The sequence below is a fragment of the Stegastes partitus genome, unplaced genomic scaffold, assembly GCF_000690725.1.
Source record: "Stegastes partitus isolate 25-593 unplaced genomic scaffold, Stegastes_partitus-1.0.2 Scaffold56, whole genome shotgun sequence".
NCBI lineage: Eukaryota > Metazoa > Chordata > Actinopteri > Pomacentridae > Stegastes > Stegastes partitus.
In genome coordinates this window covers 1,066,477-1,081,648 of record NW_007577787.1, presented here as the reverse complement: position 1 = coordinate 1,081,648, position 15,172 = coordinate 1,066,477, and the positions used below count along the sequence as shown (strand labels likewise).

The following is a 15,172-nucleotide window of genomic DNA, read 5'->3' as shown; positions in this document are numbered from 1 at the left end:
ACTGTATATACTAGTGCAGCAATGCTCCTTAAAAAAATCACCTCAGATTTTTACATTGAGAGTAATTGGTTACGATCATGACTCATCCCGTCCATGCTGGCCATTAAGTGATCCCTCAGTTAAAGATGAACACAAACACAAAGTCTGCTGGAAATAGCAACTTTCTGTTGTCCATGATGGTTGCCTGGCAACTGCTTCTAGCAAAGGAATTGGCCTGTATATCCTATAAAACACCTAATTGTCACTTCTACGTTTCAGTTGTCATATGGATTAAACATATTCCATATTTCAGTATTGGTGGTGTGCAGAAATCATTATTGCTGAAGGAAGACAGGGTAGCTGTTTCCGCTCAACTCCCAGCCTGTTGCCTACATCTTAATGCATCACTAACAATAATTAAACAAGATCATATTTTATTACATTTTAAAATAGATTATTTTCTCTTCAAAGTGCATGCATTTACATGAGTAACATTTCTAATGCAGGACTTTTACTTGAATGAAGCTGTTTTACAGTATGGCATTAGTTTGATTGTTAAATAATTGTATTATTATTAATATATATTTCATGCGCAGTCACAGGTTATTCTGCAGCATTCAGAGAGACTCCTGCATTTGACTGTGCATCTCTATGTAATTTTCCAGCAAGAGATCTTTCAGTGCAGTTTCTCTCCTTCAATCGCCCACTGATATGCTCTTTGTCGCCGTCTTCCTTTGTCAGATCAGACGGCGAGCTGGTTCAATCTATTTCCTACATTAACAACACTGAGGTAAAGTCTAATAAGCACAAGGAAGACCTGTTCGCTAAGGGTGAAAATAAGCGAGCCGCATTTATCTCCAGTGTTCAGGAAAAGTCACCAAGCCAAGTTGGATGGTTTGATCTATTCATATAGGCTGCTAACACATGTTTAACCCATATGGCTCTGTTGCTACGAAACTGCTTACCTTAATTACAGTGAAGTGGAAAGGTGTGAGGTCTATTGGTGTTTTGAATTTATACAATTCGAAATCCTTCATATGAGCAGAAACTATTTGCGCGGCCTGACTTTAAGCCATCCACTCACAGCGTGTGAGGACATTTTTTTTTTGTGTCAATATTCTATTCAAGAGGTTTTTTTTTTTTTCTTTACAAAGGAAAGGGTACGCTGCTGTCCTGAATTTTAATCAACAGGTTGCGGTCGGCTCCCCTTACCAAGTGAAACAAATCACTTAATTAGAAAGAAATGAGAAGATGGAATCGATGCAGATCACTTCCAGTCTCTCCTGAGAGTCAATAACAGTCAAAACCAACGACAAAAAAAAAATTACTTTGACATTAGGTCAGGGGCAAGTCTCTGAATATAGTGCGGGTGCAAGATAGGAAGTTTCATCACAGGTACGAGCTACCCGTCAACACAAAAAAATGATAATGACATGTGGGGCGTAAACTGCAGAGGACGATATTTATCACCGCTGCATGTGACTGATATTCAAACGACCTGCGAGATAGAAGACATCAATTTGCGCAGACAGTCTGATAAATAACATCAGAAATGGTTAAAAACAGCCTGCTTCAGGATGTTGTTCAAGGAAAAGAATACCTAACTGGAAGGGATTTAATTTAACAAACACACACACAGACAAGGAGAAGTAAACACTGTCACACCGATCATCCTGGAAACAGACATCCAGTGATCCATGCCGGGATGATCCATACATCCCAGGAGAGTTGGCATGAGGATTCGATTATGTTCGGGGTAGTTCTCAGGTGCGCTGAACAGACTGACAGCTGTTCATCAGAGGCTCCATGCTTCAGCTAATCATGTAATTAAAAACCCGATCCCGCTATTAATCTTGTCAAATTGCACACAGACTCCTTTTTAAAAAATGCACGCTCGTTAGGATAAGCAGTGTATGGAGAGCAGCATGCATTTCTAAAAAAAAAAAAAAAAAAATCCATCATTTGCAATTAATGCACCGAGAGAAGGAGCACGGGTCTTGGTGTAGGCAACACTGCTTAAAAATACATACTGTAGTTAGCATCTTTTTTCCATAATTAATGCAGTGAGCAAATCTTGTCTTTAGGAGCAGAATGGGGAGAGGTCAGCAAGGATTTATCCTCTGGTTGGAACAAATGGATTAGAGACTGGCTACTCAGCAGAGTCCATTTAATCTGCTGTATGATTTATTCAGATTTGATTTATTCAGTCTAACACTAAGGAAGAAATAAAGATTACAGTATGACATTCAGGCTCTATTTAACTTTGGTTTATTAAAACAATAGGTACGCTTTAAGCTGCTGCTTGAACAATATTAGGCAGCATTTAGGAGCAGCACTGAGTACAGGTCTTTGGTACTGACGTTATTAATGAGATGACCCAGTGGAACTAAAGCTACTGTATATTAGCTCCAAGAACAGCATGTTTCCAAATTAATGTGAAATGACAATGTGAGACCAGCAAATTTTAAATTTGACATTGGGTTTTTTGGGGGCCTATGACAAGCTTATGTTATAAATTAAAGTTAGACAGATTTTATTAGCCTGACTAATTAATCTCTTGCTTATAGGAGCAAGCAAAACAAGCATACATACAAGGGCATTTGATAAAAGGTTGCTACGAGTGCAAACTCGCAGGACATCCTCATACTTTCTCTTGCATGGAGTCAAAAGCAGGAGGCAGGACGTGAATTAGGCTGGCATTCTTTCTGACATTTATTATACACTGGCCTTAACAACACATAATTATTTTCAAAGAAAGCACAACATCAAAGAATCCAAAAATGAGAAACTTCAACCAGCTAATTTTTTTCCTTTGTCAAAAAAAAGTGCAGCACAGAAACAGAAACCGGTGAATAAATTCCAAAACATTTCTGAACAGTTTGTGAACAGAAATATAGCCGTGCAGCTGCTCCTCATGCACACATCTGCTTTAGTTTGCCTCTAGCAAAGCCATAACAGACCCCTCACACTCATATCTAACCTTAGATAAATGGAGCTATGGCATTGGTCAATATGAAATGGCCTTTTTTTGTGTTCGAGCCCTGCCACGAGTTTGAATTTATTTAATCAGAGGATGTTATTTCTTGCAGAGTTGGAGGGGGGAGAAAAAAAAGTGTTACTATCAGGGACACAGCCTCCAGGGTAAAAGGATTTCTCACCCGTTGGTTGAATTAGTTTTCACCTCCCAATATCATGTCAACTTTGGTCAGTGGAGCCGCCGTATGATGTTGGTCTGAATGGATGCCACAAGAATCAAGATGAATATCACAGCTGTAAGTGTGCGCCAGCTATGTGAGACTCTCAGATGTTTTTTTTTTCTTTCAAGTCCAGCTTTATTTTTGATGTACCTGTACAGTATGATTGATATCAGCCCCCTGCTCATCCATACGACTTTACATATTACACTAATTTGTCTGTCTGTGCAGAACATTAGAGAGACTCCGTGACAATTTAACACCTCGAGCCAAGTCAATACCTTTTTTGTGGTTAGACTCCAAGCTAATAGAAAATCTTTCATCCTGTAATGAGCATGAAATGTCAGAGCCAAAAAGATATAGAACTGGCATTTAATCTGCACCAGGGAACAATTGACAAGAGCTCTGATAAAGAGAGAATGAACGTTGCTCCGGGATTAATGGCACGAATGCAAAGCTGTCAAATTCAAGTGGAACTGTGTCTGCGTTTTTTTATTGTTTTCAGAGGAGTAAATGCACAAATTCCTCGCCCGACACAGAGATGCTTGGTTGCTTTTTGTGAGCAAGAAGCAAAGTCTCCACCTCATTACCTACCCTATGCGATCCACAGTATAGCGCAATATATTATTAGAAACACATAGCCAGTGTTTGATTACGTGGGTTTTCTCCCATAATAACAGAAATTCAAGTACAGTGAACTCTTAATTATCTGTAGGTGTGAACATTACTGCTTGCATATAGGTGAAATATCACTAAAGTGGCTCCGAGGTTTCACTGCAGCCACCCCCATTACTCTGAACAAGATGCGTACATTTTAGATGGAGATTAATAATGCAAAACTGACAGCTAAGATAAACATGATGCATGGGGAGATGAAGTTTGTCGTGCATAATGGACACGCTGTTGTTAACTTGTGGAGTCACTCTGAGGACTCTGTCGACTTGCTTGTTGAACAGCAGCTGTGACAGGTGTTTCTCAACAAGTAACTTTATGTATTACGGAGCCTAAAAAGCAGCAGGAGCAGCAGCGACAATAGCTGACCTGCTGTGTTTAATTTTTGTTAACTCAAGACAGGATTCGCGGCTAACAATTCTTTTCAGTATCGATTAATTATGTGTGTGTGTGTGGGGGGGTGTTCAACACAGTATGTGATAGTTTTGCTTTGTCTGACCAACACTCCAAACCCACAAAGATTCAGTTTATAGTGACGCTAAGCCCACAAACCCTAAAAATTGGAGACTCAAAGGGCTATTTAGTTCTCAAAGACTGCTGCAGATTGCTACAACTGACAAGTCAATTCCGCTATGCACTTAAATAATACATATACATTACTATACCTACTTACTGTACTTAAAATAGATTTATTATTCAAGCTACACTCAGAATTAATTATCTTTTAGTACAATAAGCTCAAGTTTCTAGCACGATATGACACAACTGATTTCATTCTATTCAGTGTTGTACACAAATATAGTGTTTGGCACACAAGCACAGTTGTGATATTGACTAGACTTTGGGTTATTCATCGCCGCTGTTATATATTCAATTTAGTAAAAGCAAAATGCTGGAGGAGTCAAAATCTGGTCAGTGTATGTATAAATAGGAAGGTTGAAGCATTTTCTCTGACTTTTACCAAATGCTATAATAAGTTCCAGCATCACCACCACCCCCATACAAGGTCATGTGCTGTTGTCGTAACACATCACAAGCCCAGAAGTTGCCTCGATCTACAATGTTTTGCTGATATACAGTGTGGGATAAACAAAAGTTACGCTAGAATGATATCAAATTAAACTGAAATATATACAAAAAAAAAAACAAAACAGAAGTATAGATTCTAGAAACTGTTCAGTGCATTATTCAACAACAATGGGAACACATTCTATCAATGAAATATTAATCAAATAGAATGTAAATAACATTGGTAAGGCAATGCAACGTAAAAGCTTTGAGGTTCCGTTTGTTAACTGCAGGTAAAGGCAGGTACTTGGCAGGATGGAAACCACCTGGTGTCGATCCATCCCTCCATTATTCAATCAATTCAATTCGACTGATATCAAGCATTCAGCGATGTAGGGCACTACAAATAACACAGCACAAATTTCCATCATGCTCACTGGGAAAAAAATAAAATAAAATAAACAAAAAAAATACAGCTTTAGAAAACTTTTGCTGCTCATAAACAACTGATAACCTCTCACTGTGAGGTTTTTCCTACCACTGTGTGTTTCATCCGATCTTGCGTGTCTATTGAGAGCTGCACCAGACAGTGCTTTAGCTGTGTTCAGCTGAGAGAAGTGTTTCTGTTTATTCCCACTTGTGGGTGGCGCTTTGCTCCGAGCTCACGTTTGAATACTATGATCCACTGGAACACTAAATTGCTGACCAGAGAGTTTACAATAGAGGAAGTACAAGATTCTAAGCATGCTGAAATCTGCATACATCCTCTTTCAGGTATTTGGGATTTGGTAAAACTTCATTATTGTGTTGTTACACTTCACTACACCTCTACTTTTAGGAAAGAAGTTTGCCGACATAACACAAGCTGACATCTGTCCGTTTTGTCCTTTCTGCTGCCGCACGGCAGCTGCTCTCCCTGCACTTGTTGAACACTGAGACATTCAGGCCACACAGATCAGTTCCACACCGATAGTAATGAATGCATGAATCCACTGCAAAGACCAAGAAATTTAGCTCTTTTCTTCCTGTCTCACTTTTTTGGGGCACAAGAAAAATTAGTTACAACTAGTTGTGTTTTATTGTTGTGGAAAAAAGAGACTTTACTGATTAGTTAAAAAAAAAAAAAAAAAGATAACATTAATCCTTAAACAAGAAGACTGCTAAGTTCTCCCAGAAATTAAATAACTTGTTGTCCATAAATTTTATGATATTTTTTTATGAAGCACCTTCTCTTTTTTAGCACTAGTTAAGGTTGAGGTCATTACTGAATAAAAATGAATATCGCAGCCTTCAAAAGGGCTGCATTTTTACATAAATAACTTTGGTATAATTAAAGTTTCATTTAAAATTAAAGATTAAAGTTTAAAGATTTAAAGATAGCTTCATAATAACAATAAATCAAACGACTCTCTGTAATGTAAAAAGGGTAGTGTTGCAGATCTCACTGAGAATCAACACTCTACCCTCAAGCTTTCACCCTCTTTGAGCTGCTCACTGCTTTGGTTCGCTGGTCCCGGTGGCTCTCACAAAGACTGGCACAAAACTTTGAGCAGCTGTATCAAGGTCACAAGCTTACACAAGCTGGTTGTACACGACATTCCCAGTGTAAAATGACAGCGTGCCAAAGATATAAGGGGCCGGTGAGCAGGGACTGAATATCAAGCAAGTCAAAAAGAGCACCAAACAAGGGCTAAAAGGGGAGTGGGAAAAAAAAAACTAGTCAGGTGCACAGACAGATCGTTGCAATGTGTCGCCAATGTTGCAGTGAATCTGCTTCATGTTTTAATAGATACTTGTGCTGGCGCTCACCCAGTAAGGAAAGGAAGAAGCTTAAACAAAAGGGCTCTGTTGCTGTGAGTTATTTTGCCCTGTACTAATTAGATATGACCTAATGTCCCATTAGAATGCAGGATTTTTAGTTATTGTTATGTGATGAACCAAAGTTTGGAGTTGGAGTGGGAGGAAATACTCACCAGTCAGTGCACAGGAGCTCCGAGATCTAGTGGGGTCTGATTAAATCCTGTAAGCATGCTTCAGTGATTCTGCCAATTTGTCTTTTCTAGCCTTTACGTTACATCTATACATCCTAGTTTAAGGTGTGCATGTGCCTTCCTAACGGATCGCTGTGTTCTGTTTCGGAGCTGTTCAGTAAACCTACTGAGTTGTATGGAAGCTGTTTTGATCTGCAGTGACCCTCCTCTCTAAGGTGACAAGTGGACCCAAAATCCTGTAAACAAAATGCCCCCACAGCATAACAGAGCCACCTGATCCCCCTCCCTGTAGGGGTCAAGCATTCGAGCCGCACCGTTCTCTTGGTGTTTGCCACTCATGAGCTCGCCCACTTTGTGGTGAACAAGGTGAGGGATGACTCATCTGACCGTATCACTTATTTCCCCATCTCTGTAGACGAGTGCCTATGATTTCTGCATCACTGAACTCTCACATGTGCACTCAACTTTGTAATGAGAGGTTTATGCACTGCAACCCTCGTATAATATGCCTCTGTGTGTATTTGTAGACAGACTGTTCCTGCTGACAGCCTGAGCATGTCCTGCTTTGGCGTTCTGAGCCACCTGAGGAAGAGTTGCCGCTCTGCTTTTTTTTACTTGCACCAATACACAAGCAACACGGTCCACAAATGTGTTCTGCCAGCCACAATTTCTGACCATATTGACTAGTTTAGATCTAAATGCAGCTATGACTTTAATCACCTTCAAAAACATCTACTGATGTTGAAGTTGATTTTGTGTCTGAAGCTCCCCTGCCCCAGTGATAAACTGTCTCAACAATCACCGAGATGTTTTCCCTTTTGCCATCTTGATACAAAATCAGTATCAACCAGGCTTGTTTAGCATTTACATACATGCCTTAGAGCCTGATTGAACATTAATTGCATAATTGTACTGTGCACTCTGTGTGTCTCTAAACTAAATTATTCATATTATCCCTTTCATTTGTCACCTGCTTGTACGTTTGCTTATTGTACAGAAAAAAAATCATCCATTCATCTATTCATTCATCTGCCCACTCCCCCGCTCAATGAATGGTTAAGTGGCTCTTGGATCCTTTCGTTTAAATATGCACACCTGTTAGAGGATCTATGGACCAGTCATCCTTATACTACCTAATCAGGCAATAATAATCTAATTTACATCACATGTCAAGCTCAGAGTATGTTTATTCATGATCCTTCAAGCCAGATCACACTTTTAGGAGCCGAACTAGACAGTACAGAAGAGAAATAAAGTGGAAGACAGAGCGGAAACAAGACGTCACGCAGCTATCTCTAAGACTACCGTACAGAAGTGTACAACCAGGCCCTTATGTGAGATGAAGCAACATGCTCTTTACCTCCATCAACTGCTCTATTAAGGTGAGTAATGACACAGTTGAAAGCTTGGGCTGAAGACCTTAAAAATAGACTTTAACAATGGGGTACAAACAGAGTAGCTCTGAGGTTGTTGAGTTTGATGAAGAGTAAAGTTCTGATGAGCAGGTTCCTAGTGAACAGCACACGGCTTTTACCAAGAGAAATATGCTCCGTATGATGAAGCAGCCTATAATTTCAGAGTTTGAACATATAGTAGGATTTCTTCGTCACACTCCCCTACCAGGAGAGCTGATCACAACATGAAACTACAGAATTAATCACCACAACACAACAACAATTTTAGCCCAACTGCAGCTAGTGGCAATGAGAATCTGTCCTCTGTCCCTGCAATTCAAATGCCCTCAGTTCTCACAACTACCAGCCAATGAACCTCCATCACAGTCCAATCCCATCAAGCCGTCTGAATTCATGCACCGCCCTGCCAAGCACCCACAGCCCAAGAAACTTGCAGCTAAGCGTCCCAATGCATATTTCAACCAAGTTTTTTCAACGCCCACGCTTTTCATCCAAGCACATTTAGTCCAAGCAGCCTCTAGGTCAGCGACCTCAGTGCATCTTAGTCAACTGCCTGTAGCCTCCAAGTACCGTCGCCAAGCCCTTCCGTATTCCAGTAAACCGCCTTTAACCTACGCACATCAAAGCCAAACGCCCTTGACCCATGTGCATACTAGCCAAGAGTCAACAGCTCACAGACAGCGTTGCCATCAACCTCTTCTTCAAGCACCATTAGCCTTTCTACAGTCTGCTCATGGATTTCCAATACACACTGCACAAAACCCACCTCATGTTTATCTACTACAGCCTGTATATCTACCCCTGCCTGCACTATCAACTTTCATCTCGGTCTGCCCCTCCCCACCACCTTTCCCAAACTGATCAGTAACATCAGTGCCAGTTAACCTACATATCACAACCCCCCACTCGGCCCAGCGTGGCAGCATCAGGCTGAACATTTCGACCAATCAAGATGCTGGAGGAGCCTCATTTCCTGACTTCGCACATCTGGACCCCTGTGAGACTGTAAAGTTACAGATGGTTCTTAATAAAAAAGCTGAAAGGTAAAAGTACCACATTGTATTAGACCACCTTCACCTGAGCTCAGCCCAGCATGTTGATCTTTGCTAAGCTCATGACTCACCGGCTTGCATTATGGCTTTTCGACTTTTTGGCACAGTTCACCAGATCCCCGAGGCTTTAACTATAGATGTGTTTTTGTACAACGGCCTCACCTTGAGCAACAGCTACAAAGCCCTAGCCTCACAATATAAGTGATTGGAATAGATGGCGCCTTTAATTACAAGAAACAAAATCTTACCTCAGCAGATCTAGATTAATCGTACAGGGATACACCTAAAAAAAAAAGAAGACTGAGAGCAAGCTTCAAAACAGTTGGAAAGTGAACCCTCTATTTGACTGATATTACCTTCCTTTGATGGTATGCAAGCAGATGCACTGGGAACTCATTTGCAGTCACAAGGACAGAACTGCATATATAGTGGGAAGCTTCAGAAGGTATACAGCCATATCTGAAGGTAGAGGGGAAACATGGACCCTTTGTGATGGTTAGATCACAAGTAGCTCCCTTGAAATCTCTCTCCATACCTTGTTTGGAGCTATATGCAGCTTTACCAGGAGCCCAGCTGTCTCGTTTGATTGAAACAGAGTCTATACCTTCTCTCCCCCCCCTAGACAGCGTTGTGGACAGACTCTACTGTATTCCTGTATCGGCTGCAGTCAAAGTGAACTTACCTCTGCTAACCAACAGAGGTATGCAAACTCAGGAGAAAAACAACTCAGGGAGTAATCACTCAAGGCAGATGGCACAAGGGGCCATCATTCCTCTACCTGCATGCTACCCAGTGGCCCAGCACAGCAGCTTCCCGCTCAGGAGATTTCCACCGAACTGAGATTAGAAACACACAATCTAACAATTGACTCGTCTTTCCTGATCCTTGTCAATACAACATAGGAAAGGACACGGTGGAATCCACATGTGAGAAAATTAAAGAATCCCCTCAGTTATTCAACACCGGTTCTTCAAACTTGACTTGACTGGAGCCAGAGCAGGCCGAGCGCGAGAGCTTCCCTGAGGAATTCAAGCCTTGAAAGCTGGTGAGGAAGTTTCCCAGCAGAGTGGTCTTCTTACAGTCTCGCCGCAATTTGTGAGTGTTCTACAGCACATTGAAGTAGGGGGTAGACGTAAGCAGATGGAAACCTTAGATACAGATGCAATTCAACCATTCATGCATCCATTCGCTTACCCACTAACCACTAAAAGATTAAATGTCTCTTGGATCTGTAGGTATAAATGTGAACATCTGTTCGGCCTCTACGGTCCAGTCATCCTTATACTACCCAATCAGGTAATAATCATTTATTTTACACCTATATCTTCAATGGTTAAGCAGATAATTAATGAGATATTTTGATGATTTTCAAAGAGGAAAAAGTTCAAACTCTCTGGTTCCAGGTTCCTAAATGTAAATATTTGTTAGATTATTCACTCCTCTATGGCAGCAAACTGAATATATTTTGTTTGTAGATAAAATAAAACACCTGAAGGCATCATTCTTGGGCTTTGGGAAACACTGATTTGCATTTTTCAGCATTTTTTCACATTCTACAGACCAAACAACTCGATTAATGCATCGATTATTGAAGAAAATACTCCCCAAATGAATCGCTTATGAAAATCAGGTGCTGCCCGAGTTCAATCAAATGTAAAGACCAGAGTATACAGGGAGGCTTTTTTTTCCACTTCCATCAGGGAGGCATTTGATTGCTCCCAAATTCATTCCGCAGCACAACAACGACCTGAATCTTACAGCCAAAATCGTAAAGAGCTATTTTCAGCCACAAGAACAGTAAGTCCTGCAACAGATGGTATGGCCCCCATAGAGCCCTGATCTCCACATCATTGAGTCAGTCTGGGATTACACGAAGAGACAGCAGCAAGTGAGACACCTTAAATCAACAGGAAAAAAAAAAAAAAAAAAACTGTGGCAAATTCTCCAAGTTGCTTAGAACAACCTGGCTGCCAAGTACCTTGAAGAAGTGCGCACCACTGTGATTTGATTGCTCAAAAACTGAGCCTGAAGTAAGAGTCTCAGGAGAATCCTCAGCGTCGCCGTTAGATCAGAAGATGGGGAATGAGGGAGATATTTTTAAATTAGATCTCAAACCGCTTTGTGCGAACAAACGGAAGCATTTCATTAACTGACATCTAAACACCCACCTCTGACCTGTGATGTCACTCAGCTCACTATTATAACCAACAAGAGTGCAATTTCAGATGATGGAAGATGATTTGCTAGATTAAACTGGTGCATACACCCCTGTGTGCTGAAGGAGTTTAGCAGAAAGGGGGGGAAAAAGAGGCCAATTTTGAAATATGACTGCACAGAAATGTATTTTTTTGTCATATATCTCGCACATACCAAAAAAACTAACAAATGCAAGCACATAGTAGAAATGGAATCTTACTGACTGTTAAAAAAAATCAGACCTGCTCTGTGGAAACGCCAATGCAATTACGCTTTCGAGAGGTTGAAATCCAGTGTTTTGTTTGGCACTGGTTATCAAGGAAACAACCAGAGATCCGTTCTGCTGCTCACAACAGCCCAGTCACGTCTTCACTGTCACAGCTTTGGTTCGGTCCTACAGGACGAGCCCATCTAGCTGACAGCAGGAATCATCAGCGCGGGCCTTTCTATCAAATATTAAATAAATATATAAATATTACATTTGTATTTGTATTCTTTGTGTCTGAGCTGAACAAGTTCCCACTGAACTTCTCCTGACAAAAACTTGACACTCCCCGCGGTGCACTTCTGCCCTATTACGAGTCACCATTTAGCCCAGCAGGAGAGCAGAATCCCATGAATAAAATCTTTTCATGCCGGAAATGTTGATAGAAGAAAGACAAATAAAGCACCTTCTTATCGGAGGTCCCGAAGTGTGTCAATGAAAGTGATGTTGTCAAAATATGATGGCAACACAGCGCCGGCTGTAACCTCTCTTAAAATAGAAAGCCAAACTCTACAGCGTAACGCACCGTTTGCTCTAATCCTGCACACTTACAAAGTTAACACTGTGACCCCAGCTATCGTACTACATTTTATATTTACCATATCAATAAAGTTTGAATACATCCACTTGGAAATGCTTAACTATAGTGTTATTGAGAATCTAAACCTGTTGAACCATAGAGAGAAAGAAAACAAAGCAACCAAATTCTGTACAGTTTAACCTTGTAAGAATTCAAAACACATGAATTTAAATGTTTCAATGCTGCACATTCTGTGGTATATAAATCATCAGCGGTGGTCATGTTCCATGTATGATACAGACTTTTACAGTCTTTGTTTCCATAAAGCACTAGCCTACCAGTTCCCAAAGGTTTGGACTCTTTCATGAGCATAACTGTAAACAACATTATGCGATATTTGGGGTATTAAAACAGAGCAACGTTACTCGCTGTAATGTAAAAGGGTTTGCAGCTTTTGCCAATGTCACCCGACCGACAGCCCAGTCTGCACAGCTTTCAGCTTATTCTTTAAACTGCTTTTAGCTCATTGTTATAGTTTGCTGGTCCAAAGCAGGCAGCTTAAGAGATTACTCAACTCATATTATTATCAGACCAGTTTTACAGCATTTCATGTCACTTTCCGGTACGCAATTAAAATGCAACATTGTGTAAGGCTGCAAACAGTAACAGGTAATGGTGAAAGTGAAAATTGAATCTCCAAGTGTCTAATTATTGTAAGTGCTTATGTGATGCAACACGCTTTCTGTGATTTTTTTTCCTTTTTCTTTCCCCCACAACATCCACTAGATCAGCTATTTTATACCAAAACCAGACACTCGAACACAAATATAGAGCGACACATCTAATTGGTGTGATGGGGAAATAACAGAACAGCAGAACCTGGGTAAAACCCTGGAGGAAAGCTGGAGGAGACTTACCGATGTATTGGTTCCACTCCGGATCCAAATCGGCTTGATTGGCCAGGCAGCCCTTCATGACATTCAGGCAGTAATTCTTGCAGGGTTTTACTGCAGGCATGCCCTGACAAAAGGGGCAGTACAGCATCTTCGTCAGCGCCCGAATGCATGCTGGAGTGCTGCTCACCTGCAAGGACACAGTGTGACAGCAGTTATTAGTATCTGGACAGCAACCGTGAAATCTACAATCATTTTAACCGCATTCTGTCATTAATTCATGGAAGATTTAGATGTTTATCACGTTAATTTAACACAGCTGAGAATTCGTTCCTCTGCCAAAGCAAGAGCCAAAACAAAGGTATGTTGTTAGCACCATAATTTGTCTGTTTGCTCATTTGTCTGCAAGATTACCCCCCCAAAAAAACTACGAGACTGAATGTCTTCAAAGTTATTGGAGAGGTGGAGCGTGGGCACAGGAAGAGCCCTCTAAATTTTGATGTGAATCGAGATCCCTTCCCTTGAAGCTGCAAGATGGAGCACTGGAGCTGTGCTCTCACGGTGCCCTTCTAGTTTTATTGTGAGTTATTCAGAAGGAAAGTGTTTGTCTAGTGCTGCTTGAGAACTTTTGCAAAGTTTTATTTGAACGATATTGTACAAAAAAAAAAAAAAAAAGCACAGCTAAAGATTCAGAAAAATTCAACACAAGAGTCAACACATGCCGACCAAGGACTTTAAATGTACGCACTCACCGTCAGCTGCCGAGAGGTTATGGTTGCATTGAGCTACAAATAAAAAGCCCCAACTAATAAGACAGCTTCAGGAAGGAGACGCATAAATATCTTTGACTCACAGATAATCATACCACTGCGAAGAAATCAGATAAATCATGTTAACAAGAACTTCACCCTAACTTTACTTATTGGCTCGCAGGAAAGCAGGCATAAGCAGTATAGGCTTAGAAGTGCAGGAAACGGGCCTTAAACAGCACAACAATGCTGAAATACATTATTGTGTTGCAGTGACTGGATGTATAGATAATAAATTAGGTAATAAAGTGGGCTATAGGAAACACCTCTGCTTCCTACTAGCTTCTGGCCTGAAATTGATCGAGATCTTATAACTCTTAAAATGAGCCTGTGTTTAGTTTTCTGCCATAAAAGTCAGTCAAAGATTTTCAAAGCACCTCTTAAACAAGATTCTGTTAATAATTTAAGCATAGATCGAGGTGATAAAGTTACTGTTAAATTGCTCTCGAGATGCTTAAACAAAACTATAGATTCCTGGATACATGACGTGTGGTAAGACGGATTTCCTAGAGCTGCACCTAATTACAGCATCTCAGCTCATACAGTCCAAATGGTTTTGGTCAGAAGCGCAGGATTATTTTAGTGGGTGAAAGTTAATTTATTAGGCACAATTAAATTTATAATGCCTTTGAAGTGGGTGGAAAAGAACAACATAATGAGTCAGTTTAACAGCCAATTGTGGCTTTAATTGAGTGTTTGAATTTGTTTCTGAGTGTGTTGCTTTGTTAAAACCAAACGCCAGCTCCAAGTGTTACAACTCCCCGAGCATGATGCTTTTCAAATGTTTTCCGAGACAGACTGATTAACATAAAGAAAATGTTTGGATTTAGACGTACTTTTTTTTTTAATAATTTTTTTTTAAGGGAGAAGACAAATTAGAAGAATTCACAGCCTAATTGGGCATTGTGGTACATCAAATGAACGGTGCTAATTCCACACAGCGGATTCAAGCTCGTACCTAATTCACTTGAGCTGCACTTGAAAAAAAAACAAAAAAAAAACAACAACAATGTTCCAGTGGATTGTCTAAGGATAGAAAAGGCTGTGTAAATTGTAAAACCCCTCGAGACAAATTGATAATTTTAGTCTGTTTATTGTGAATAAAACCTGAGTGGCCACTTTGGAGAAAAGCAGGAATTTGTACAACTATCTAGTGAAGGTGAATAAATACCCACAGA

General features: G+C 40.4%; 1 protein-coding gene across 1 annotated transcript in view; it reads right to left on the bottom strand.

Annotated features, from left to right (window-relative positions):
- Positions 1-15,172, bottom strand: part of LOC103352955 (glypican-6-like) — a 59,758-nt gene that overhangs the window by 11,636 nt on the left and 32,950 nt on the right. The window contains exon 4 of the mRNA XM_008275672.1: positions 13,210-13,375. Coding sequence (XP_008273894.1) covers positions 13,210-13,375 — 166 coding nt within the window. The remainder of the gene's footprint in view (positions 1-13,209; positions 13,376-15,172) is intronic.